Source organism: Ipomoea nil, unplaced genomic scaffold (assembly GCF_001879475.1).
Source record: "Ipomoea nil cultivar Tokyo-kokei standard unplaced genomic scaffold, Asagao_1.1 scaffold1770, whole genome shotgun sequence".
In the NCBI taxonomy this organism is placed as follows: Eukaryota; Viridiplantae; Streptophyta; class Magnoliopsida; order Solanales; family Convolvulaceae; genus Ipomoea; species Ipomoea nil.
In genome coordinates, this window is record NW_017618198.1 from 2,135,001 (window position 1) to 2,160,028 (window position 25,028).

The 25,028-nt window shown below is 38.2% G+C and overlaps 3 protein-coding genes and 1 pseudogene across 3 annotated transcripts; 1 reads left to right on the forward strand and 3 right to left on the reverse strand.

The window, feature by feature from the left end:
* Positions 1–2,759: 2,759 nt before the first annotated feature.
* On the reverse strand, positions 2,760–5,515 carry LOC109192297 (annotated as a pseudogene).
* A 1,569-nt stretch (positions 5,516–7,084) lies between these two features.
* On the forward strand, positions 7,085–10,008 carry LOC109192298 (pollen receptor-like kinase 3). Its single transcript, XM_019342871.1, has 2 exons — positions 7,085–8,435; positions 9,233–10,008. The coding sequence occupies exons 1-2, from the start codon at positions 7,085–7,087 to the stop codon at positions 9,937–9,939; spliced, it is 2,058 nt and encodes a 685-aa protein (XP_019198416.1). The 3' UTR covers positions 9,940–10,008.
* A 6,944-nt stretch (positions 10,009–16,952) lies between these two features.
* On the reverse strand, positions 16,953–17,990 carry LOC109192299 (protein FAR-RED ELONGATED HYPOCOTYL 3-like). Its single transcript, XM_019342872.1, has one exon. The coding sequence runs from the start codon at positions 17,988–17,990 to the stop codon at positions 16,953–16,955; it is 1,038 nt and encodes a 345-aa protein (XP_019198417.1).
* Positions 17,991–18,094: 104 nt separating this feature from the next.
* LOC109192300 (protein FAR1-RELATED SEQUENCE 5-like) lies at positions 18,095–19,313 on the reverse strand. The gene is made up of 2 exons (XM_019342873.1): positions 18,538–19,313; positions 18,095–18,356 (listed from the first exon to the last, which is right to left on the reverse strand). The coding sequence occupies exons 1-2, from the start codon at positions 19,311–19,313 to the stop codon at positions 18,095–18,097; spliced, it is 1,038 nt and encodes a 345-aa protein (XP_019198418.1).
* Between the last annotated feature and the right edge of the window lie 5,715 nt (positions 19,314–25,028).

Consider the following 25,028-nt stretch of genomic DNA (forward strand, 5'->3'; position numbering starts at 1 on the left):
CATTATCAATAGTAAATGCATATTTTAAACAATAATAAAGGTAAATTAAAAATGGAACGGTAATATTTCAATAATAATATCTACATCATCAATTAAAAATGGAACAAAAATTAGGTAAAAATATCACTGAATTTGATATTCTAATTGACTAATTGACTAAAAATAAAAAAGAATAATTGGATAAAAATGAATCTGATATTACTAATTGACTGAAAATATAAAAAGATAACTTATTGAGTGATATTTTACATTATATATTTTCACCCAAGTAACCCGTTTTGCTGGATTGAAGGTGTTGGCTCTAGACGAAAATGAACAAGATTGTGTTGTCACTACCAATGTCGTCTACAAAGAGGTTTCAATAATGTGTAAATATAATCTGTGATATTAAGTTTTTTTTTTTAAATGAAAAAATTGCTATATATCTAGACAAAAAAAAATATATCTTCCATACAAATGAATAAGGATAGCAATTCATTTTTATAATTGAGTTGTTAGAGAACAAGCACATTTGCCTAATTTACAAAAATACTAAACAATGATAAATAAAATCTTCAAATTTATAGCACCGCATGCGTACATCTAGACATTAGCTATTAATTTGAGCAATTATTTGCACAAATACAAACAATGATAACATCAAAATATATAAACGATCCAAACCATATCTTTAATTGCACTATATAATATTTGATATTCTAATTTAAATAATCATATATCGATTCATATATTCTTAATATATTACAACAAATTCATTCTGTGCATCGCACGGGTGCAAATACTAGTAGTATATAATAATAATAATAATAATAATAATAATAATAATAATAATAATAATAATAATAATAATAATAGGTTTAAAAAAATAAAAAATAAAAAAAATATAATTAAGCCAATCATATTAACTACTTGGGGGATTTATTGACAAAAGAGTATTCATATCACACAACAAATTGAAGTGGGAAATTATCTCACAATGTCTTTGTTTGGCAATCAACAATTAGCTCTTCAATATTAATATATATTTAATATTTTATGCTGTAATTTTTATTTGCTCTCCCTTATGTCCTGTATTTGGTTTCAACCATACCTATACAATTATTTTATTGATAATTATAATCAATCTTGACTATATTATCTTGCATTTGTAAACATAGAATGCCTATTTAAATACATAAATTTAACATTCAATTATCTATGCATGAACAATTCCAATATAATCTTGCCTTGATATACTTTAAAGTACTTATTTAAAAAAAAAACATTGGGCATTATCCCAATCGCGCAATGCGCGTAAAAACAAGTATTAAAATAAAATTCAATGTTAAAGATATTTATCCTTTTGCATTAATAATAGATGGTTACTTTTAGAAACGATGTAAAATCAATTCCAATAGCACATCTAATTTAAGGTTCCATTCTCTCAGTTTATAATCAATAGTCAAATTACACAACTACTTATTCACTATAAAATAAAGTCCGCACATATTCTTTTCATAAAAAAAAAAAAAAATCTGCACATATTTCGAGGCAGGCTCTACAAAATTTTAATTTGAAAATAATATAAAACCAATTTCAATATATTAGTTGTATGAACAAACAAATTTTGTCCTTTCACATATATAGTTGATTAGGGTGAAGTCATGAATGGATTTGATGGGTAGAACAATTCTAAGTATTTCTCCAAACAACTTACAATAATTACCTTTAAAGGTCTTTCAAGAAGAGTGTTGCACCCTGACAGGTCAAACAAAGAAAATGTATGTACTTAAAACTTCAATAGATATAAGAAATACAGTAAGTTAAAGTAGTCATCTCTCTTAAAACACTAACATGGTATCAGAGCCAGCAAGAGTAAGGTATCAAAGGCTATAATGGTTTAGTTTGTGGCTATCAAGCTTTCCTTGTACCTATATATTGTATAGTCTCAAACTTCAATAGATATCAGAAATACAGTGAGTTAAAGTAGTCATCTATCTTAAAACACTAACATGGTATTAGAGCCAGTGAGAGTAAGGTATTAGAGGCTATAGTGGGTTTAGTTTGTGGCTATCAAGCTTTCCTTATACCTATATATATATTGTACAGTCTCAAACTTCAATAGATATAAATACAGCGAGTTAAGGTAGTCCTCTCTCTTAAAACACTAACATGGTATCAGAGCCGGCGAGAGTAAGGTATCAGAGGCTATAGTAGGTTTTGTTTGTGGCTATCAAGTTTTCCTTATACCTATATATTATATAGTCTCACACTTCAATAGATATTAGAAATACAGTGAGTTAAAGTAATCCTCTCTCTTAAAACACTAACATGGTATTAGAGCCGGCGAGAGTAAGGAAGTGGGCCGTGCTCGGAACAGTATGGCGACGCCGGAGCTGGAGTCGGGTCACCATTGGAGCCGCCACGTGCCCTTAGTACAATGCTAACTTCCCCCTTAGTACCATTGAAAAGCTTGAACTAAATGCTACCAACAATTCTATTATGGAGAGGAAGAGCATTGCCAAGGTTTAAAAAGGTGCGCCTCAAGGCGAGGCGGAAGGTTTGAGCATTGAGGCTTCAGCCTCTCGGGCAAAGTGAGAGGCGGACGCCTCAGCCCTTCGAAGCGTACGCCTCAGGTACACCTTAGGGCGTGTCTGAGGCGGTAATTGATAAAAGTGATAGAAGAAAATAGGGTGATGGCGTTTAATACTGCAAAAATAATGAACAACTTATCTTGAAGGAAAATCGGGTTCCCTGTCCTGTTGAAAATAATGAACAACTTATCTTGGAGGAAAATCGGGTTCCATGTTATCCCTTCCTATAACTGTTTGGATTGCAACAAACATGATTGTTGTAATCAGGGTAGCAACAAGCATGCATGATGATGTAGTGCCCTTCATCAATTTTTATCCTTGTTTGACTAGATTTTTGTGTTGCTCGGTGAACAACATCTGTGGTGTTTGCCCTCCTGAATCTATGACTGCACAATTTTCTCCACTTTCTATAAGTGCTCAGCTCAGATAAGAGGAATACATTGTTACAAAATGTTGAAAAGTTAATGAAAATTTAAACATTTGATAGTGTGACAATCACCTTAAACCACAACAATTCACGTTGCATCTAGAGTGTAGCCCCCTTGAGACAATGTTGAGTCGATTTGAAGCGACGATTTTTGCAGCCAAGTGTAACGTGTTCTCGTTGTCAGTGCTTAGATACGACATGATTAGATCTTTGTGTCCTCATATGCGGTAGATGAGCCTGAAGACCTTTTCCTGGCGATGAATGACAGCAATGTGGAAAACACTTTGGCTTCGCTCATTCACCTTCCATATCAGATCAGGATAAGAGCGAATAAGATGGAAAACAAACAGAATGATTCCTAATTCAGCTGCAACGAATAATAGATTGAAAGGACTTTTGAGCAATTTCCAATTTGTGAGCAGCGCAACAAAATTACATGTTCCCATGAACACTTAAACAACTCAAATGCTTCCATGCACATTATCTTTCTTTTCTTCATATTTGTCACTCCTAATGTTACAAAAAAAAAGATTAAATATTCACTCGATTGAAAAATATCCAGAGGATTAAAATCAGGACCATATTCTGTGTTATGTACCGGGTAATTGTTGTAGATACCCATGTAGTCTAGCAATGAATGGATGAACTGCAGTTTCAACAGTGTATTAGTGTAATACGTTCAAAACTACCTTTGGTGTATTTTTTGCAATTGGGATCAGACTCATCAGAGCTGCGGATGAATCTGCTCCGAGGATGAACAGAGATTCCTGTTAAAATTGGGATTATTTTTGGAGCCAAATATGAGTTAAACCAATAACCATTCCCTGACTAAATTGTGCTCATTTTCTTATAAAGATTAGTTAGACGTCTATTTGCCTTACTCCTGTTAGAATAATTTGGATGTTGGTTAGGTTTTTGAGGTTTGTTAGAGGTTATGGTGGGTTTAGTTTGTAGCTATCAAGTTTTCCTTGTACATATATATTGTACAGTTTCAAACTTCAATAGATATTAGAAATACAGTGAGTTAAAGTAGTCATCTCTCTTAAAACACTAACATGGTATCAGAGCCGGCGAGAGTAAGGTATCGGAGGCTATAGTGGGTTTAGTTTGTGGCTACATATTGTACAGTCTCAAACTTCAATAGATATCAGAAATACAGTGAGTTAAGGTAGTCCTCCCTCTTAAAACACTAACATGGTATCAGAGGCTATAGTAGGTTTAGTTTGTGGCTATTAAGCTTTCCTTATACCTATATATATTGTACAGTCTCACACTTCAATAGAGATTAGAAATACAGTGAGTTAAAGTAGTCCTCTCTCTTAAAACACTAACATGGCATCAGAGACGGCGAGAGTAAGGTAGTGGGCCGTGCTCGGGACAGTAGGGAGACGCCGGAGCTGGAGTCAGGTCACCATCGGAGCCGCCACGCGCTGCCCTACTATTCCGAGCACGGCCCACTACCTTACTCTCGCCAGCTCTGATACATGTTAGTACTTATACGTTGTACCTATATATTGTACAGTCTCAAACTTCAATAGATATCAGAAGTACAGTGAGTTAAAGTAGTCATCTCTCTTAAAACACTAACAACTCCTAAGTCCTAACTTTATCAATAGCTAACAAACACAACAGATAGAGATTAATTTCACTGTCTAGTAACTTATTATATTATTGTCTTTCTATTTAATCTGCAAGAATATAATCTTGAGATGAAGTGCATAAACTTACTTATGTATATCCATTTCTGCAAGAGTCCAAGCTAGTGTTTGCCGAAAAACGCCAAAGGCTTTCTTGCTAAGATATGGAGTACTGTCTCCCATTTGGATCGCGTTCAATTACCAGTCCCGGCTTGTGCAGAAGTATATCCAGGGTAACATCTGTTGGAAATGGAACAAATTCATTAAGCATTTTATATTGAAGCAAAGTCCTCAAACAAATAAAGTATACATTAGTGTCTTCTCACCAAACAGATAAGAATTGATGGTTGCAATAACAACATAAAGATATCACACCATCTCCCTGTGACCAAACAGTGCATCCATGTGAAGAGGTGTTACCCCCTTGTTGCCCCTCACTATTCGCAATTTTCTGTTCTTTGTTACCCTAATCTCCACGACTCTTTTTATTCCAGATGCAGCAGCAAAACAAAGTGTTGAGTTATCATACTTGTTTTTCAATTCCAAGTCTAATGGATTCATAAGATTGACCAACTCTTCCACAAAGTGAATGTGATTGGCTCCAACAACAATATGAAGAGCTGTTTTCAACTCTTTGGAGATCCTGGCAGATATTGCATCTGGATGCAGACTGATAAATTCTTTAGCCTTCTGCCAATCACCCTTAGTGCAGCTTAGCATAGAGGAATGTAAATGAAAAGATTTGTAGATTTTGTTCTTGAAAAATAACATGAATAAACCTTTGACTTTAATTTGCATATATCGATAATCTTCTAACTATACAACTCAAATGTCCACATCCACATTGGACAAAGCAGCCTTACAAACTTGTTCTTCATTTTCTCTACTTCAATTCATATTAAACCTTAATTCCTTAAGAATCAATTATCATTCACGATTAACCATTTTGAAAAATTCAAACCCACACCTTTAAACTGCTCGAAGAAATGCTTCAATAGCCAAATTTTACAACCAGATGAAATAGGAGGAGGCAAGTGATTGATTTGTTAAGGAAACGAAGAGTAGCCTTACTTTGTGATCTAGGAAAAGAAGCAGAGAATGTGTCTGGAGTAGTGGCTGGGCTGACAACCTAGTGTTGGAAGGTATTGAGCGACACCGCCGCAGCAGCCTCGACTTGATTGTGGTGGCTACTGAGCTGAAGTGAAATAAAATGTTCTGGCGCCGTTGAGGTTGGGGTTCCTATGTTACGGTTAGCCGTGGAAGAGGAACTAGAAGCCTTTTTCGGGAAGCATGACTCGATTGAAAGGGTGCATTCCAGTTTCAAGGTCTGCAACCGATCCATGTCGCGTGCCTTGTTAAAGGTCTGGTGACGATATGCATGGAATCTTCCTGGAAACTGATAGTGTATGTCGGGGTTTATACGCCCAAAGTCCATTGCATTTTCACTGACACGTACTAAAATCTCTGCAATCATTAATTCTCTCTCTCTCTCTCTTTTCAATTTCTTTCTTTGATGACATCATATCTTTGACATGACAACTATAGTACCTAGTTGATTTTGTTGGTAAATTTAACCATCTTTATTCGTGGTATTAAAGTTTTTGGATAGTATATATTGGGAATGAAGTGTTATATAGACATGGTACCATTTGTATAAATTTAAATGAGTAAATATCATTTTTAGTTCCTTGACTATCATAAGTGAAGCACATTTGGTCCTTCACTATTGTTTTTTTTTTTTTTTCAAATTAGGTGCATGACTTTTTAACTAGTATCAGTTTTGGTCCTGCGATCCAATTTTCCGGCCGCATATTACCGAAATTCCAACAAAAAAAAATAATATGTTATAATTAGAAGGGCATTTTAGTCCTTTCAAATTTATTTTATTTTTTTCTTCTTCCCCTTTCTTCCTCAGCTCTCCGTTTCTATTTTTCACAAACCGTAAAAGAATATCCAAACTTCTATTTCGAGTTGAGGGATCCGAACTCGTCTCAATTGAGGACCAAATATGTTGTGTGCATAATAAGGTGGTTAACTTATTGATGTGGTTATTCATGTGATACGAATTTATGTTCTCTAGTGACTTTTACAATAGAAAATTAGAGGCTATGGTTAGTCACGTAAGCTGAATGGTATATATTAAAAAAAAAAAAAAAAAACACCAAATATGCCATATATGGAGGCAGTTATTACCGTTGCAAATCGTTGGTTGACTAGAGTGGACCAATAAAAATCCTAAAATCCAACGCCAATAACGGTGTACCGAACAAAAACCTCATATTATTTATGTTTCATGGCCGCCCTCGTTCTCAGGCTCTTTCGTTCTTTCCTCAATTCATCATCAATCTGCCCAGCAGAAAAAAATGGCAGAGGGAAAAGAACAGATAAGCGCAAGCAACAGGAAGATCATCGTCGCCATCATGGTCTAACCGCTATACTATCATAATATGGGCATTGCTCATAATCACCATGCACTTACGACATTGCTCTTCTTCCCCTGTGTTCTGTTGATCATCGCCGTGCCACCCACCGGCTCCGTCTCCGACGGGGAGGCGCTGCTGAAAGTCAAGAAATCGTTGAACAATGCGGCGGCTCTGGATTCTTGGCACGCCGGCACGGATCCCTGCGACAAGAGGAATCTGTGGATCGGCGTTATTTGCGTGAACGATATGGTCACCGGGCTTCGCCTCGGCGGGATGGGGCTGTCGGGGAAGATAGACGTGGAAGCCTTGTCCCAAATGCACGGCCTCAGAACTCTCACAATCATGCACAATTCCTTCGCCGGACCCATTCCGGAGTTCAACCAAATCGGCGCGCTCAAGGCGCTCTACATCTCCAAAAACCAATTCTCCGGCGAGATTCCGCCGGATTCCTTCGCCAAGATGAGGTCCCTGAAGAAAGTATGGCTCTCAGACAACAAATTCACCGGCAAGATCCCTCCCTCCCTCACCAGATTACCTCGCATCATGGAACTGCACCTCGAAAACAATCGTTTCTCCGGCAAAATTCCGGAATTCAAACAGAAAACCTTGTCTGCAATCGAGCTTGCAAATAACAACCTCCAAGGGGAAATCCCGCCCAGCTTGTCAAGATTCAACGATTCATCCTTCAAAGGAAATCCCGGTCTTTGCGGCGCAAAGATCGGAAAACCCTGCAAACCACGGTCACAATCTTCTCCTCCTCCGATTCCGGGTAACGGTCACGGCAGCATCATTACCAACGATAGTAAGAACAGAAAAATCTCAATCGCGATAATGGGGCTGTGTATTTTTATACTCGGGCTCATGATCCTCGGAATAGTCATCCTGAAGCGCCGGCAGGAGAGGCATGGAGCTCAAGAGAGGGACTCTTACGACGACCCGTCGTCGATCGGATTCCGGCTGCGGAGCAGGATGAGCGGCGCCGAGCTAAGTGGCCGGAGACTCAACTCCTTCCGAAGAGTAACGGGCAGCATGAGGAGGGGAGGGAATAATGGAATGGGGGATTTGGTAATGGTGAACGAGGAGAAAGGCGAGTTTGGGCTGCAGGATTTGATGAAGGCGGCGGCGGAGGTGATCGGAAATGGGACGCTGAGTTCTTGCTATAAGGCCACCATGACAAATGGCACGGCCGTGGTGGTGAAGAGAATCAAAGAAATGAACAAAATCGGAAAAGATGCGTTCGATGTTGAACTCCGGCGTCTGGGAAGGTTACGGCACCGGAATATCTTACCCCCCTTGGGTTATCACTTCCGGCAAGATGAAAAGCTTTTGGTGTATGAATACATGCCCAAAGGCAGCTTACTCTACGCACTACACGGTAAGTAATACCACTTTACTCTGATTATAATTGATAACCTATTCTGCTAAGCAATTGAGTCATGTGATTTACATACCTCCAAATGTTATGTTAAGACAAGGTGTGTGGGGCCTTTCATATTAGTAATTCAAGATAAAAATTGATAACACTCTAATCAAGTTGATCCAGATGTTAACTTGATAATTATAAGATAGTACTATTAAAGTGAATTGACAATCCAAGGGTAGCTCAAGTGACAAATGAGCTCAGTGACAATTTCCTTTGGATCAGTTCCTGTGCCTGGACCGTTAAACGGACAGAGAAAGTGAATTGGCTTGTCATGAATAAATGTTCAATTTAAATATATAGAAGGTTCATTATTTAATAGTTAGTACTTAAATAATTTACCTTCACAAAATGAACCTCCATTGGTCCACTTTGCAAGGTACATTGTAGTTCATAGTATAATGATTACCCGTCAAGCTGTGGGCCTAAGCGTGTTAGGCCTCATTTTTGCTGTTCATTATTTTCGTTCCTATATACTAAACTTTGATGTAGATACTTGTATTGTGACTCACATGAAAAAAATAATTTATTAAAATTCATCACATCACCTCTCATTTAGAGGATCAATCGGGTACCAGTGGACCACAAGCCACTTGTTACATTGCATGTAGTAAAACTTTAAATAAAGCCTAAAACCTCTCACTTTGAGTGTGGTTAAAATTGATAAGGTAATGGGCAATTTCAAAAAGTTAGTCATAGTGTTGAGTTTATTGCTACAAATTTCACTTGGTGGTTAAAATTAAAATTCTCAGGTGATCGTGGAATTATGCACTCGGAGTTAAGCTGGGCGATTAGGTTAAAGATTATACGGGGAGTTGGGCGAGGATTAGGTTATCTCCACAACGAACTAACTTCATCCCAGGCACCACATGGGGATCTGCAATCCAACAATATTCTGTTGACGGAAGATTACGAGGCGGTGCTCTCCGATTACGGCTACGTTTCGCTGATAAACACCGCACAGGCCGCGCAAGCACTCTTGGCGTTCAGGTCACCGGAGGGGCTGCAGTACAACAAGGTGTCGCCCAAATCGGACGTGTATTGCCTCGGAATCGTCATCCTGGAAGTCGTCACCGGCAAGTTCCCGTCGCAGTATCTGAACAACGGCAACGGCGGAACGGACGTGGTTCAGTGGGTGAATTCGGCGATCGCGGAGGGGAGAGAAGCGGAGGTGTTCGATCCGGAGATTGCGGGCTCGGAATCCACTTCTGTTCAGATGCGGCAGCTTCTGCACATCGGCGTCGCTTGCGCGGAGAGTAATCCGGACCAGCGGATAGCCCTTTGGGAAGCCATTAGGAGAATAGAGGAAATTCCGACGACGAGCGGCGGCGGAGAAGGAGTGCCGGAGACGAGAACGGCGGAGGCGATGCCGTCCCTGCGAGATGGATATGCGGATCAAATTGAAGAAGGTCGAGGCGTCACCGTCGCCGTCGTCCGCGACGGCGCTGAAGTAAGGTAGTGAGTGGATCGGAAACCGTAGCGTTAATTAGCTTTGCTTTAATTAGACGATTCTTAGTTTAAGCTGAAACGGCGGCCATTACTTTGAGCTGAGCAAGCTAGGGAATCCTTAGTATAATTCATTAGTGTCTTCAACATCATCTACTCCTCCATTTTCAAGCTCATCTTCCTTACTCTGTAATTCTTTACTTGGGGATGGATCATATGGCTGGAAAGAGGCTAATGTAGTATTGCATGTTTAGAATATAGGATATTATCATCATAAACTTGTATTAAAAAGATACATTTCAATCATAAATTTGTGTTTAGTTCTTTTTTTTTTTTTTTTTTTTTTTTTTTTTGAAAATAATTTGTGTTTAGTTCTAAAAAATTATAATGTGATTTATTGATGGAACTTACAATATTGAGCAAAGGGGTTCATGTTTATTTTCAGAATCCAATAAAGATACAGTATAATAAGCTACTATAAATGGCTGATGGTGGATAACTAATTAAGTTAGCCATAATTGAGTTAATTGATGATATCAACTGATCAATTGATTATATATATATAAAAAAAAAAAAAAGAAGAGATAAATTAACTGTTTATTGATAATATGTAAAATGACATATAAGGCTATAAATATATGTGCTAATTTATTAGCTTTTAAATAACTTTTATAATAATAATGCCAAAGACTTTGTGGTCGAGCGCCATAAACTTTTTGTGCAAAAGTATGTATGAGCGCGCAGATACTACCAAATTTTAGAAAATTAATTCCAACCAAATTTTGGTACGAAACAATATATATATATATATATATATATATATATATATATATATATGAAAGGGGGGTGCATTTAAGACTTTCCGTGCGGTTGGAAGCACATTAAGCATTACACTGACGCACTTTAAGTATACAACACACGCACATTAAACACAAACAAAATGCATTTAGAAAATAAACTCCCGCACATTAAGCAAAAAAGTCAGACATCTTAAGCATAACCCTCACGCACCTTAAGCACAAAACTCACGCACGTTAATCACAAAAACACAGACACCTTAAGTTTTAACAACAACTTACATTAAGTACACACGCACGCACATTAAGTACAAAACTCACGCACCTTAAATACAAGACTCACGCACCTTAAGCACAAAACTCATGCACATTAAGCACAAAACTCATGCACTTTAAAGTTTCAACAACAACTCATATTAAGTACACACTCACGCACATTAAGCACAAAACTCACGCACCTTAGACACAAGACTCACATACCTTAAGTACAAAACTCACGCACATTAACATTACACACTCACGCACATTAAGTACAAATCTCAGGCACATTAATCAACCGCACGAGAAGCATTCAACCGCACTGGAACCCTACCCTATATATATATATATATATATATATATATATATATATATATATATATATATATATATATAGAATTCTATTCAGGTAAAAACCCATCTTAAAATATAAACATGAGGTCTAATTTGGAGCGTTGGATGATGCGGGTGGACGGGTGTGATTTGGGCGTGTGAGATGCTATTGTTTATTGAGTTTTTATGTTAAGGGGGGTAGATTTGGTATTTGGGGTGCATTGAGTCCTAGTCAGACTTAGTTTCAAAGTCACGCGCACGGTGGGAGTCTCGCTATTCTTCCGGTCTTTTCTTGGCGTGCGTAGGGGAGTGTGAGACGGTACTCTGCTATCGCGTCTGGTGCTCAGGAGTTCGTCGATCGCACGTCGCTATGGTTGTCGGTGGGGACCGCGGCAGGTTGAAGAGGGGGGGGGGGGGGGGGCACCTGATGTCGGCGGAGGTTAGTGTTCTTTGTTTTTTGTTTTTTTTTTTTCATCGCTTTGTGGCATATTTTGCGCTCCGATTTTTGGGGGGTTTTGGTTGCTTGGGGTTCGTAGACGTGTGGGTGTGATCGGAGGGAGCCGGGGTTGCCGTTTTTGGTGTATGATTTTGTAGCTAGGGTTTGGTTGGGTGCTCGTTTGTGGGCTGGGGGGGTTTGGGGTCGTGGATGCCCGGTGCGGTGTGGTGGATGCCCGGTGCGGTGTGGTGGGGGGTTTTTATTTTTTTTTAATTTTTTTTTTTGTTGTTGTATTTGCTTCCGGCGTTCGCCGGGCGGAGGGTTTGGGGCGGCGTTCGTCTGCGGGGCTGGGGGGGGGGTCTGGCTGTGGGAGTGTGGAGTTGCCGGGTTCTTTGGTTTTTTTTTTTTTTTTTTTTTTTGCTAGTATTTTTGGTGGGGTTTTTTGTGGGTGTTAGCATTAGTTGTAATTGTAGACACCGGGTTTTGGTGCTGGCTTAAAATTGGGGTCTTTTAACGAATTGGATAATATTATAGTATGCCTTGTTAACGAATAGTTGTAGTTAGCACAGTGTGGTAATTTATGTTGTTGTATGTTAATTTAAGTTGTTCTATGTTAATTTAAGTTGAATGCACTGCCATTTGAATGTTATAATTTAGGACCTTTCATGTCTTGATCATACTGTTTTCACCTTGGTTTATTTCTATGAACTGCTTATTCCTGGTGTGTCTACACATGATGTGAATTTGTATACAAATAGCATTTGATAAATTAGTTGGACTAAGGTTCCCATGAGTGGCAAATTTAGTACTTCGCATCCTGATAGATTGCTTAGCTGTAGTTAGCTGTTAATTTAAGTTGGTCTATGTTGAGTTGTTAGTTGTACTCCCAAAAAACTCCACTGTCACTGCCCCCTAACCCCGTGGGGTGGGGGGTGGGGTGGGGTTTATCATATAGTCTAATACTATTAGGTGTAGGTAAACTGTGCTAGTGTGCTTTTCTTTTTAAGTTTTGCTTTGTTAGTGTTGGAAGTGTGTGCTCAATGTGTGCTTGTTCTCTTAAACTGTGAGTTAAACTGTGCTAGTGTGTGTAATTTAAATTGTGCTGTGTTAGTGTTGGAAGTTTGTGGTTAAAGTGTGCTTGTTCTCTTAAACTGTGAGCTGTTTGTATAAACTTGGTTGTGTGTTTTCTGCAGGTAAGAAGGTTAAGGGTGCGCGGGCTGTTCAACGGGTGGTTGAGGGGGGTTTGAGTGATGATGATTTCGTTTCCCCACCGTTGGCCTTCTTGGCTAGGTTGGAGCAAGACCCGCTGTGGAATGCGGCTGACGATTCTTCGGATGAACGTGAGAGGTCGGTAGAAGAGGAGGCTGATTTTCCTACTGTTAAGTTTCGGGGGCAGACTGGTGTGCTTGTTGATGCGCTTCAGGATTTGTCTGTGCGCCAGAAAGATGACATTAGGGCTATAGGATTTGGACAGTTGTTGGATTTCAAGGTGGCAGAGTGTCCTCCTAGCCTTGTGCATTGGCTGCTATCTAATTTCGATGGGCAGTCTAGGACGTTTGACTTGGGCGGTGGTAGAGTCCTTCCTGTATACGAGCGTGATGTTGAATTAGTGTTGGGGTTTCCACGGGGCGAGTCTGAGATGGTGAAGCGTGAGAAGTTGCAGATTTGCAACCTGTTGAAACATTGGAGGGGTTTGTTTGGGACGGTGAGGTATACGGTGTCTTTGTCCATGGTTGCAGACAAAGTTATTGCGGGGGTTGATGGCGGTGACTGGTTCAAGAGGCATTTTTGTATGTTGGTGCTATCTACGCTCGTGTGTTGTATGAGCAATGGCTACGCAAATCAGATGTATTTTCACTGTTTCGATGATGTTTCTAGGATCCACGAGCTAAATTGGTGCAAGCTTTTGCTAGATTCTTTGGTTGAGACTCATGATGCTTGGATTTCGGGTCGTCATAAATGCTTTGTTGGCCCTGCTGAGTTTATTGCGGTATGTTAGTATTTTTTATTTTTTATTGCGGTACTGTTTTGGTGTTTTATTTCCTTATTTTGTTGTTTATTGTTTCAGTTGTTCTATGTGGACCGTGTGTTGGCTTTTGAGCGGTCTGTTCCACGGCTTGTGCCTTCTTTTCGTGGTTGGACATCTGAGCGGCTGTTTGCTAGGGAGGCCACAGAAATGAGTGCTGGTGGTTTTGGTCTTGGAGAGATCGAGCCTGCTGGTGTGTGCTTGGATGCTGATGCTGATGGTCCTGAATATGGGCCTAAGGTATGAGTGCACGCTGTTATGTTTTACTTGCACACTGTTTGTTTTTTTGGGAGTGTGCTACCTTTCTAATTTATGGGGTATTTGTTGTGTTCGCGCTAGACGTTTGAATGCGTGGTTGGTGAGGCTGCTGTTGCTTTGGGGAGTTCGGTTGATAGCTTGGCCCAGTTTTTCAAGATGGCACGTGCTAGGGTGGCGGATGGGGAGGTTTGCCGTCGTGTGTATGCTCCTATGCAGCGCAGGTTGCGGGATTTGGATGCTGATTTCCGGGAAATTTCTGAGGGGTTTGGCGTGAATGATATGCCTTCCTTTAGCCTTGGGTTAACGCAGGATTTTGCGGCGGCGGGTGAAGGGGGGCGGGGTGCTGATGCGGGGCACAGGCGGGAGCCTTCCCCATCTCTTAGGGATTCGGTAAGCTTGTTGGTGTTGTGTGCTGGGCTGGGGGCCGCGATTAAGGAGGCTGGGTTTGCTGGGCGTGGGGCTAGAGGTGATGCTGTTGGGGGGGCAGGTGTGGGTGGTCGCGCTATGCCGGAGTCTCGGGAGACTACTGCTGTTGTTGAGGTTGGGTCTTTTAACTATTTTTTCCTTTGGTAATGATTAATATTGGGTGTCAATATTTACTGTGCTAGTATATATTTGTTATTGTGCTTGGCAGAGTGATGATGATGGTGATGCGTCTGGTGGTCACGCTGGGGGTTCTGGTTCAGGTGGGGCGCGTACGCCGGACACTCCGGAGTTTTCTACTCCGACGGAGGTGTGAATTGTTTATATTTTGTTGAAATTTTGCTTATATATGTTAGTGGGTGTGCTGGCAACCTGTTGTTTGTGTGCGTGTGTGTTTTTGATAGGTCTGGTGTAGTGTGCTGGGTGTGTGCTTCCGGTTGTTAAGTTTTAAATGCCTCGGGTCTTTATTTTGTAGGAGTGTGGTGGTGGGGTTGTTTCCCGTGGTCCTGCGTTGTCGGGGGGGGGGGGGGCTGTCTGTGCGGCCCCGATTAAAGCTGGTCGTCCTAGTAAGTATCTCGCGTCTGGTATTCCGGTGGTTCCCACTCGCCTTCAGTATCAGCCTCTCAGCGTCAGTGAGCGTGTTACATTTGCTGTTCCCGATGGCCCGGAAGATGCTTTGGTCGTTAATTGGTTGCTTGGGGGCTCGGCCGCTGACATGTTAGTCTAGTGGTTTGGGTTGTTTGTGTTGTTTCCATTTTTTATTTGTTGTTGTTTGGTGACAGGTTGTTGCGTTGTTGGTATTAGGGGGCGTACTATATTTTCGGCTGGTGGTAGGGATGCAACGTGGGAGAATTTTCTGTCATTGACTCCAGGTTCACAGGTTGATGTTGCGATTATAGATGCATGGGCTGCTGTGCTAAATTTTTTGGAGCACTCTAAACCTCGGTCGGCCCCGTCACGTCTTTTTGCTTCGACGTTCACCACGGTTAGTTCTTGTTGCACAACTTTTATTTCCCTTATCGGTTTGTTTACTTTTTTTGTTTAATTTTTAATCTGTTTGTTTGTGTGTGGGTGGTGGGTTGTGTTAGCTCACGACTGTTGTTGATACTTCCCGTGGTTGGGATCAAAGGGTTGTGTGGTTTCGTGAGAGGTTACTGATGGACCTCCGGGCATCCCCGTATGAAGATATTACGGCGATTGACATGGTATGTTTGTCCCTTTTTGTTCAGTTTTACTATGGTGTTGTGTGCCTGGTTGTCTTTTGTGTGTGCATGGTGCTGCACATATCGTTGGCCTCTGTTTCGGTGCGCAGGTAGTACCGTTTATATTTCACGATTTTTTTGTGTGCAGATTTTTTTCCCGATTCTACGCCGTGGTCACTATTTCCTGTTGTGCTTTGACTTTGTCCGGGGTCGGTATGAGATCATTGATAATGATTCTAATCCCGTTGCGAAGGTTGACAAGTATGGTGGTTGTGTTGATGTGTTGGTGAGTGTTGTGTCCATTGCTTCCAATTCCCTTTTCTGTTTTGTTTTGATTTTGTATCCTTTTGCTCTTTTATCCGTGGGTCTAGTTTCCATATTTTCTGATTTATGTTGTGTGTTTTCCAATTGTAGAAGGCGATTCTATTTGAGTTTTTTGAGGATATTTCTCCTTTGAGGGCCACGGTGTGTGCTGGCGTTGTATCCAAGCGGCTGCAAATGGGGTGGCGGGATTCGAAGAATAAGATCGACTGTGGAGTGTTCTTAATGCGGCACATGGAGTCTTTTGTTGGCCAGCGGGTTCGTGATTGGCAGTGTGGCTTGGTTAAGGGCGACTGTACGGTGCTACACAAGTTACGTTTGCGGTACATGAATGAGCTAGTCACGGCGCGGTGTAATGTTATGAGGGAAGACAACCTTGCCCGCGCTTACCAGTCCATATCAGTTCCACCCCCTTCCACTTAGTGTCATTTTCTTTTGTTAGTATGCTGTGTTTTTTGTTGGTGCGCACGGTTTTAATACATACTGTGCTCACGGTTGTTTTTGTTGCAACTTGAGCTGGCGTACGTTTTTAGTTGGTAGTTTTACTTCGTTATTGGCTTAGTTGTATTACGCTATAACGCTTTTTGTTGGTACTTTTAATTCGTTAATGGCTTAGTTGTATTTTGCTTTCAGCGTTTGTGTACGCATATTGTTGTTTTTTTTTAATATGCTTAGTTGTGGGCGATGGGGGTTTTTTTTTTTTTTTTTTTTTTTTTGTTTCCTGCGTGGTGCGTCCAGGTTGGTGGGTGTTGGCGTATGGCGTGTTGTGCGATCGTGTTTCTGCCTTTGTGCTCGTATGTGTTTACCTGTGTGCGCGTATGTGTGTACCGTTGTGCGTGCATCTATATATACGTAGTGGAGGTACTAATAACATTGTTTTATATTCATATAAGTAAGTAAACTTGGTTCGTAAATGTAAACATAATGTCAATATTTCTTGGGTTGTTGAATTGAACTGTTGCAAACTTCGTCTTATGCCAGTTTATTTGGGCAGGTGCGACTGTTGTGCCCGGGGAGATCGCATATATTGCATGTTCTTGCTTTTTTCTTCTGGTTGTTGGTGGCGGCTTTCTCTCTGTTGCTTTTGAGTCTCTTCCCACTCCCTTTGTTCTTTGCAACTTGGGGGGGTTTTATTTGTATGTCGCTCGGCCTGCTTGATCCGATTAGTGTTTCAAACACACATTCGTTGGGTGGGTGCTCTTGTGTTTGTTGCCTCTCATTTTCTAGGTCTTTCTTGAGTTGTTGCAATGTTTTCAACATTTTTTCCATCTTGTCTGGCCAACCGTTCACTAATCCCATGCAGCTGTAGAATTCATTCCATAGTTGATTTGCCACTTTTGTTGTTTCGGTTGTCTTGTGAATTTTTGCTCTTTTTGCCCATGGGACATCGTATAATGGCTGTGCACATGCGTCTCGTGTCCACCGTGGGGTAATATACTTTTGTGGGATTGTTTCATACCCTCGTGTCTTCATCACTTGTATCACATGCTTGCATAGTATACCGACACGGTTGAAGTGCTTGCATGCACACTCTATTTGCTCCGTGCTTGGGATTTCTGTTACTTCATAAATTTTTCCACCTGTTTCTTCAACTTGATAAGTCCATGTATCACCTATGTTATTTTTGTCGGTGATGTGGCATTTGAAACTGGCATCCCATATCTCTTTTTGGAATTCATAGAATATGTTTACGGTGTAAACTCTAGCAGCGTGTTTCTCAATACTCAAAGGGGTTTTAGTTTCAGGGTACGAACCTTCATTTTCTGCGTTGAGTTTTGATTGGTTGTGCCTCTGTTCTCCGATTGCACTGTTGTATTGTGCCATGAATTCTACCAAGCTGCAGTGGTGGTTTGTAAATTTACCAAAGTAGTGGTTTTCTGATTCTGATCGAGATGTGGTCCTTAGTAGTCCTCCCATTAGTATGTCGTTGAAGTAAGCAGGTATCCATGATGCACGTGCCTCGTAGAGTTGGGCAAACCACCGGTGGGCTTCAAGATTGTAGTCCTTCATTAGTGTTGTCCATTTCCTCTCAAATTCATCTATTGTTAATGTGTCATCCCATACGGTGTTATTTAATTCCTTTTTGAAGTCTGTGGTGTGCCACAGTGTGACCCCTACTTTTCCCCAACTTTTGCCATGATGTGCCACATACAGAATCTGTGTCTTGTTGTTGGCATAATTTGTGGGACAACTATTTTTAGTGCTGGATCTTGGTCAGTTGTAGCACATCTTGGGGTGTATTCCATTGCAGTCTTGAACTTCATGAGTAGCCACTCATATGACTCTACATCTTCTTTTGAAATCAACCCTGCCCCAAATGTTATGCATCTTTTGTGGTTATCCACCCCTGTGAAAGGGACGAACACTAACTTGTACCTGCATTATAAGCACGTGTGTAATTAGTTTTAAGCGCACTGCGTGTAATCTGACGCTGGTGCGCACGCTGAATTTCTGCGTCGCGCACGTTTATCCCTGTGCAGACCATTGCGCGCACACCGTTTACAGAGCGGATGCACAGTGGGCGATTAGGATATTTTAAACCTCATACGAGTTATACCTGTTTGTGCTGTAAGTGGCGTCGAATGACATGACATCTCCATAATATGCGTAGTTCCTTCGGCATTCCGCGTCTGCCCAGAATAACCTTGTTAATTGAGCTTCTTCGTCTATGTCGAAATCGAAATAGAAGTCCGGGTTGTCCTCTTTTCTTTTAAACATGTCTTCTATCACCATTTGGGCGTCGGCCTCAGATATATAGGCCAATAGGTCTCGTCTAAAATTGCAGAAGTCAATGCACGTTGCCCCTACATCTGTGAAAGTGCCCACCATCTCTTTGAACAGTCTGAAAGCCTTTGTGGGACCGATGTTTGCCTTTGCACAGTGCGTCAAGAAGGTTTTGTGGCCGATGTCAAGTTGCCGATTTATCTTTAAAAAAGGTTTGGCCGCATCTGAGCATAGACAGTGGGTATGTCGCAACTGGATTGCATGTACTTTATATCCGCCCTCGTCACACTTCGTCATTACCATACGTGCCTTACAGCCTATCCTGTTTGACACTCTCCTCCGTCTCTGTTTTTCTTTTGAGCTATTATTGGGTTCTTTCCGTTCGGCCTTGTAACCCTCCCGTGAGCACAGCATGTATTTTATTGACACTTGCCCGAATCGATTCCTACGCTTTGTTCCATGCCTAACATCAAATCCGGCCTCCTTAGCATATTCCTCGTAGAATTCGATTCCGTTTTCAACTGTTTCAAATCGCTGTCCTTCGAACGGTGTTTTCTCTTTTGTTGTGGGTGGTATCCAGTACTTTGAACCATCTTTGTGTATTTCCATTTCACATTGCGGTACGCTGTGTGCACATTGGTCTGCACCTATTCAGTATAACAATTAAATATTTCAGGGTCGTCAAATCATGAATGATGTGATGCAGTGCGTAATTGTGTGTGTGTGTTTTTTTTTTTTTTTGGTTTTTTTTATTGGGTTCTGTTGTGTGCGCGTGTCTTCATTTTTGTGTGCTCGTGTCTTTGAATGTAATCAGTGTATTTCCTACAGGCATATGTTGTTGTTTAATTTCTTCATGTATGTCTGTGCATCTATTTATCTACCCACGATTATGGTTTTATTGTGTCACTAATATGAACCGCTATATGTGCATGTGCCTATATAGTTTTGTGCTTGGTTCTATCTCATTGCAGGATCACAGTTTTTATCTCCAGTGCGTGTGTAGCGCTTCCCATTACTGTTTTGTGTGCTTGGTTTTTTTTTTAAAAATTTCAATGTCTTTGCTACTGTCATATGGTGGTGTGTAAATTTCTTGATGAATGTGTCTACAACTAGTTATCTACTCAAGATTATGTTTCTTTGAAGTAATATGATCTGCTATGCGTGCGTGTGCCTATATGGCTTTGTGCTTGGTTCTGTAATCTATTCCCCCCATTGGCAGACAACAATGACGCACATAATTTTCAATCACTCAGTTTGTAAAAAAATCGCACAGTAATGACGCTAGATTCACAATTTCAGTTTTGCACATACTCTTCGATCAGTAAGCACGGTGTGTTCTAAGGTACCCATATATGTGTTTCGGATGCTTACCTGGGAATGCTGTGTGCGTGTTGTCCATGGTTTCCGGTTGCAGTTGGTGGTTGCCGAGTGGTGGTTTCTCAGCGCGGGGGGTTGTGCGTCGGGGTTGTGGGTGGCGTTGGGTGGGGGGTGGCGTATTAGTGGTAGGATAGTTATAGTCAAATTAGTCTTATGTTAGAACTGTTTGATTTGTATGGTAAGTAGGATTGTACTTGGTTTGTCTAAATTGTCCTTTTCATATTCAGTCTTAAACTGGCGCCTATTTTTCCATGTTCCATCCCAACCACTAATCTAATCTAATCTGGTGGCTCATGATTGTCCACAGGTTTGTATTTTAATAGTGTTTGCATGTGAATGGGACCCTATATATATATATATATATATATATATATATATATATATATATATATATATATAACACAAACTTTATTTAAAATCAATTCGCTACCTCCCAAGGGTGCTAGGAGCTTTGTAGTGTTATTCTCGACTCCCAAGATAAAGCGAATTACGGTTTAACGTTTGAGCACTCAAACGAAAAAGTCAGCAAACTAGAACACAAATTGAGCACTTCATACTTTTATGGAAGTGTTGCCAGTGTTTTTCGTAAGAAAATGTTGAGAGAGAAAACAAAATAAAATTTTGAGGTTCTCAAATCAGCAGCTAAAACAATTCTGCCCAAACACCTTGTTTTTATAAGAGGAGAATGATTAAATAGCATTAAACAATGATATTAATACCTGAAATAATTTTCGATATGTAACCTTCAACCCATTAACCTGGAATTTAATTCTAAAAATTAAAATTTGAAATTAGTTCACAATTAATTTCAAAGAGTCGGAATTAAATCTTTCAGAATAGTACTCCGAATAGTAGTTCGTGCAGTACCCACAAATAGTAGTTCGAGCAGTACTCACAAATAGTTACCTGAAGGTTATGAACTGTCAACTGTCCTTGGACGGCATTTTCAAATGATGAATGCTTAATGTCATGACTATTGTGACATTATCACGTTTAATCTCTCAACTTTGTTAACATTTTCAAATTTGACATTTGTTACAAATTTTATCCAATGAACTTAAATTTTTGAAACAATACAATAACTTATCAATTGATTGGACAATTAGTTTGGTAACAACAAAATTTTAAATTCCACTTAACTGGTTTTGCTAATTTTTTTTTATTTTTTATTTTTTGAAAAAAGTTTTGCTAATTTTCTTTTGCTACTATATATTACATACGTACGGTTTTGCCAGCTAATAAACAGCTCTTATACACTAATAAAAAGATGCATTAATTAGGAGGGGACACATTAATTTATAATCCTACCTAGTTGTAATTAATAATAGTGTATTATATGTGGTGTTAATCAGCTAATCTCATTTTTTAAAATCACATATTAAAAAAATGCATTTAATTAGATTCTCCAAGTGTTCTCAATTTATGTGATTTTGTATACGTGCAAGCATGCATGCACGCACGTGAATCTCCACCTTAACTTTAGCGTGAATGAGGTGGCTAATAAATCTGTGGTATATATAGGGTCAAGTACACGTAACAATATGCTTCTGATAAAAAGTACATATTAATCTCATGTTTTCATTTAAGATAATCAATAATTGAAAAATTAAGAGAAATATGTAGTAATACATTATCTTTGACACTCTGACAGTCCATTCAAAATCAATAATAGTGCACAAGTGTATGCAATATTAATTATTTGTGTATACACTATCAAGCGTTATACAATGCAGTGTATAATTACGAAAGTATCTCAATTTTTTCTCAATTTTTCTTTAGTTTATAGCCATTGATCAACCAAATGGACATATGAAATTAATCCACACTTTTTACGGGGTAAGCTTGCATGTTTATGCAAATATATTTATATTAGTCTATATATCAATATACTTTCTCTCTGTGGGAGGGATGAAAGTACACAGTAACTCACGTCAATCAAATTGGTTAATTTCATAGGTACATTTTAATAGCGATACAAAAAAAAAAAAAAAAAAAAAAAATGTCAGCCGCAAAGCTTCGTTCGTCGTCCGTCATCCGCCGGTTGACGGCGTCGATTCCGTTGAAGCATCGTCCATCCATTGATTATGTGATTCATTAATCATTAATTCATTATTTTATATTTGTATATATATTCTATAATTTAAATTTGTAATGTTGTTTGAATGATTGTGGATTTGTGGTATTTCACTATTTCATCATTGATCCATAATGAGGAAAAATAAGTTAATATTTTTATTTTTTTTTTGAATACAGTTAATAGTTATTTCATTATGTTAGGTTGATACAAATGTTTACTCGCCATTTGTTTATGCTTTGTGAACACATGTCAATTACCAGATGTGATACTGGATACCATTTCAAATTGAGTGCTTCTAGGTTTTAACCTTGATAATGGCTGCTTATATTTTTTAGATTGAAAATGTTTGAAAATATATAGAACAAATATTATATTGTAAAGAATTATGAGTATTTAAAAAAATTATTTTGTCAAAGCATATTTAACCAAATTAATACTCCGTATCTTTTTTATTTATTTATTTATTTATTTAAATACTAGTCTTTTATGCGTAAAAATATATGCTCAATATTTATATTTTTAAAAATAATTAACAAATTTTTACTAATTAAAATTTAAGTAAAATAAAATTTATTTATATTATATTAATTCAATATATAATGAATATATAATGTTTTACAAATATTGTTATCATTAAAGAATATAAGAAAAGATATGATAGATGCATGTGCATGGTAAAAGTAATGAAAAAGATAACGGAAGTTATAACGGTAAAGGTATTTTTGTCCAAAAAATTATATAGTACAACTCTAAAAGCACAATGTACAAAATAATTAGCATTAAAAATATGAACAAAAATGAAGGATATAACTTTGATGGAAACTTATTATGTTTTTAAATTTTAAATTAGAAGAGATTATATTTAATTAGTTTGAATCTCATATATAAAGATTATTAATTAATTATTTAAATATATTAATTTTCTTTTGTCGCGAGGTAGTAATGTCAACAGATTACAGACGTGTTTCCATTCTATGCATCAAATTGGAGTGTCTCTTGCCCTCTTCCAAACGCCAATTTGGTCAACTACACAAATGAAAATTCATTACTAATCAATTCTATTTTTGTTGATTCAAATTCACTAAAAATGTAACATAAAATGGAACTATGTTCGTATCTATATTAGGACTTGAAGTTAATATTACTTACCCATGTTATTTGATAATAGATAAGCAAGTCAAGTCTGAACAAAGCAAAACAAAAGACCTTAAAAACTGGTCACAGGGTATATTATAAAAAATCAACACGCTCGATCTAATGTTATTCAGGACACTTGACCGACCAACCACGAATTATGGAACAAATTGCTTGAGGACATGCGTTTATGATCTATTCGCTCTTTTGTAACGACTAGATAGCAAACGAGATTATAAATACATATACATGCACTATAATACCAACACATAATTACATTATAATTGTAAATAATTAAATTATGATACGATTTTTTATTTATTTTTTTTTATTTTGGATGCATGATGAGAGATTGAGGAGATGTAAACATTACATTTTTTCTCAAAAGTATTACACTTTTATTTATAAATAACAAATACTTTATTCCATATTAGTATTACATTTTTCAGTATAAGACTATAAGTATTATATTTTCATATTGACTCGACTAGTTTCACGAATAAGAATTCGTGAGACAGTCTCACACAAGTATGACCTATAATATTAATGGTTAAACGAGTACTTTTAATTTTGTTAGTATTTTTATTAAATTTTAAAATATAAGAATTGAATTAACTGAAAATTACTTAAATAAATTAGACAAAATAATAGAGATGGACATGATTACGGTTCGGATTGAACCAAAATGGTCAAGCAGGATATCAAATTGGAATTAATACCGTACGGACAATTTCAATTCCAGCTAGGAATCGAGACAAGTTGTCATGCCCTGATTTTGGTGGTTTTTTTTTTTTTTTTTTTTTTTTTTTTTTTTTTTTTTTGTAGCTAGGAATCAAAATTGCAACATTTTATTGAAAAAAATCAAATATGCAACTGAATTTATTATATTGCTTCTGTACATTTAGGTTACAAAATTTTAAAAATGTGCAATCGAATCATTAAATAAGAAAAATATGTGAAATGAATTAATTTTTTTTAATTTTTCATGTAAAATTCGAACATATTACTTACATAGTATGTACTAAGAGTCGTCATTTCCTCAACCATACTTGTTGGGAGGAAATATTGAAATATTTTCAACTCAAATTACATTAAAAGAAAAAGTTACAATTTACACATATTTGACTTGTTTGATGATTCGATTGCATGTTTTTTAAAGTTTAGTAACTTATTTGATATTTTTTTTAAAAATGCAATTCTGAACAATTAAACCGAAGGGTTCATGATTCTTGAATGGGAGAAAAACGTTTCCCTATAAGAGTAACACCAATAGTTAATAGACATAATTTTTTTTTGAACAGGAAAAAAAAGATCCTTTTACGCGCAAGGCTCGGCGCGACAGTGCGCGTAACGTGCATCTTGTGTGTCATTTGTCATTGGCTGGTGTTCAAAAAAATTTTGATTTGCAAAAAAAGAACTCCATAAAGATCTTAGCCTCATTCATTCCAAAATCCTATATTAATTTTTTCTTCTGCAAAAACTCTACAAAAAATCACAGCTCGGCGCGACAGTGCGTGTAACGTACATCTTGCGTGTCATTTGCCTATTGGCCGGGGTTCGAAAAAATTTTGATTTGCAAAAAAAAAACAAACAAACTCCATAAAGATCTTAGCTTCATTCGTTCCAAAATCCTATCTTAATTTTTTATTCTGCAAAAACTCTACAAAAAATTACTACTGTGGATGCTCTAAGAATTGATTCACAAAAACTCTACAAAAAATCACTATTTTTTTTTT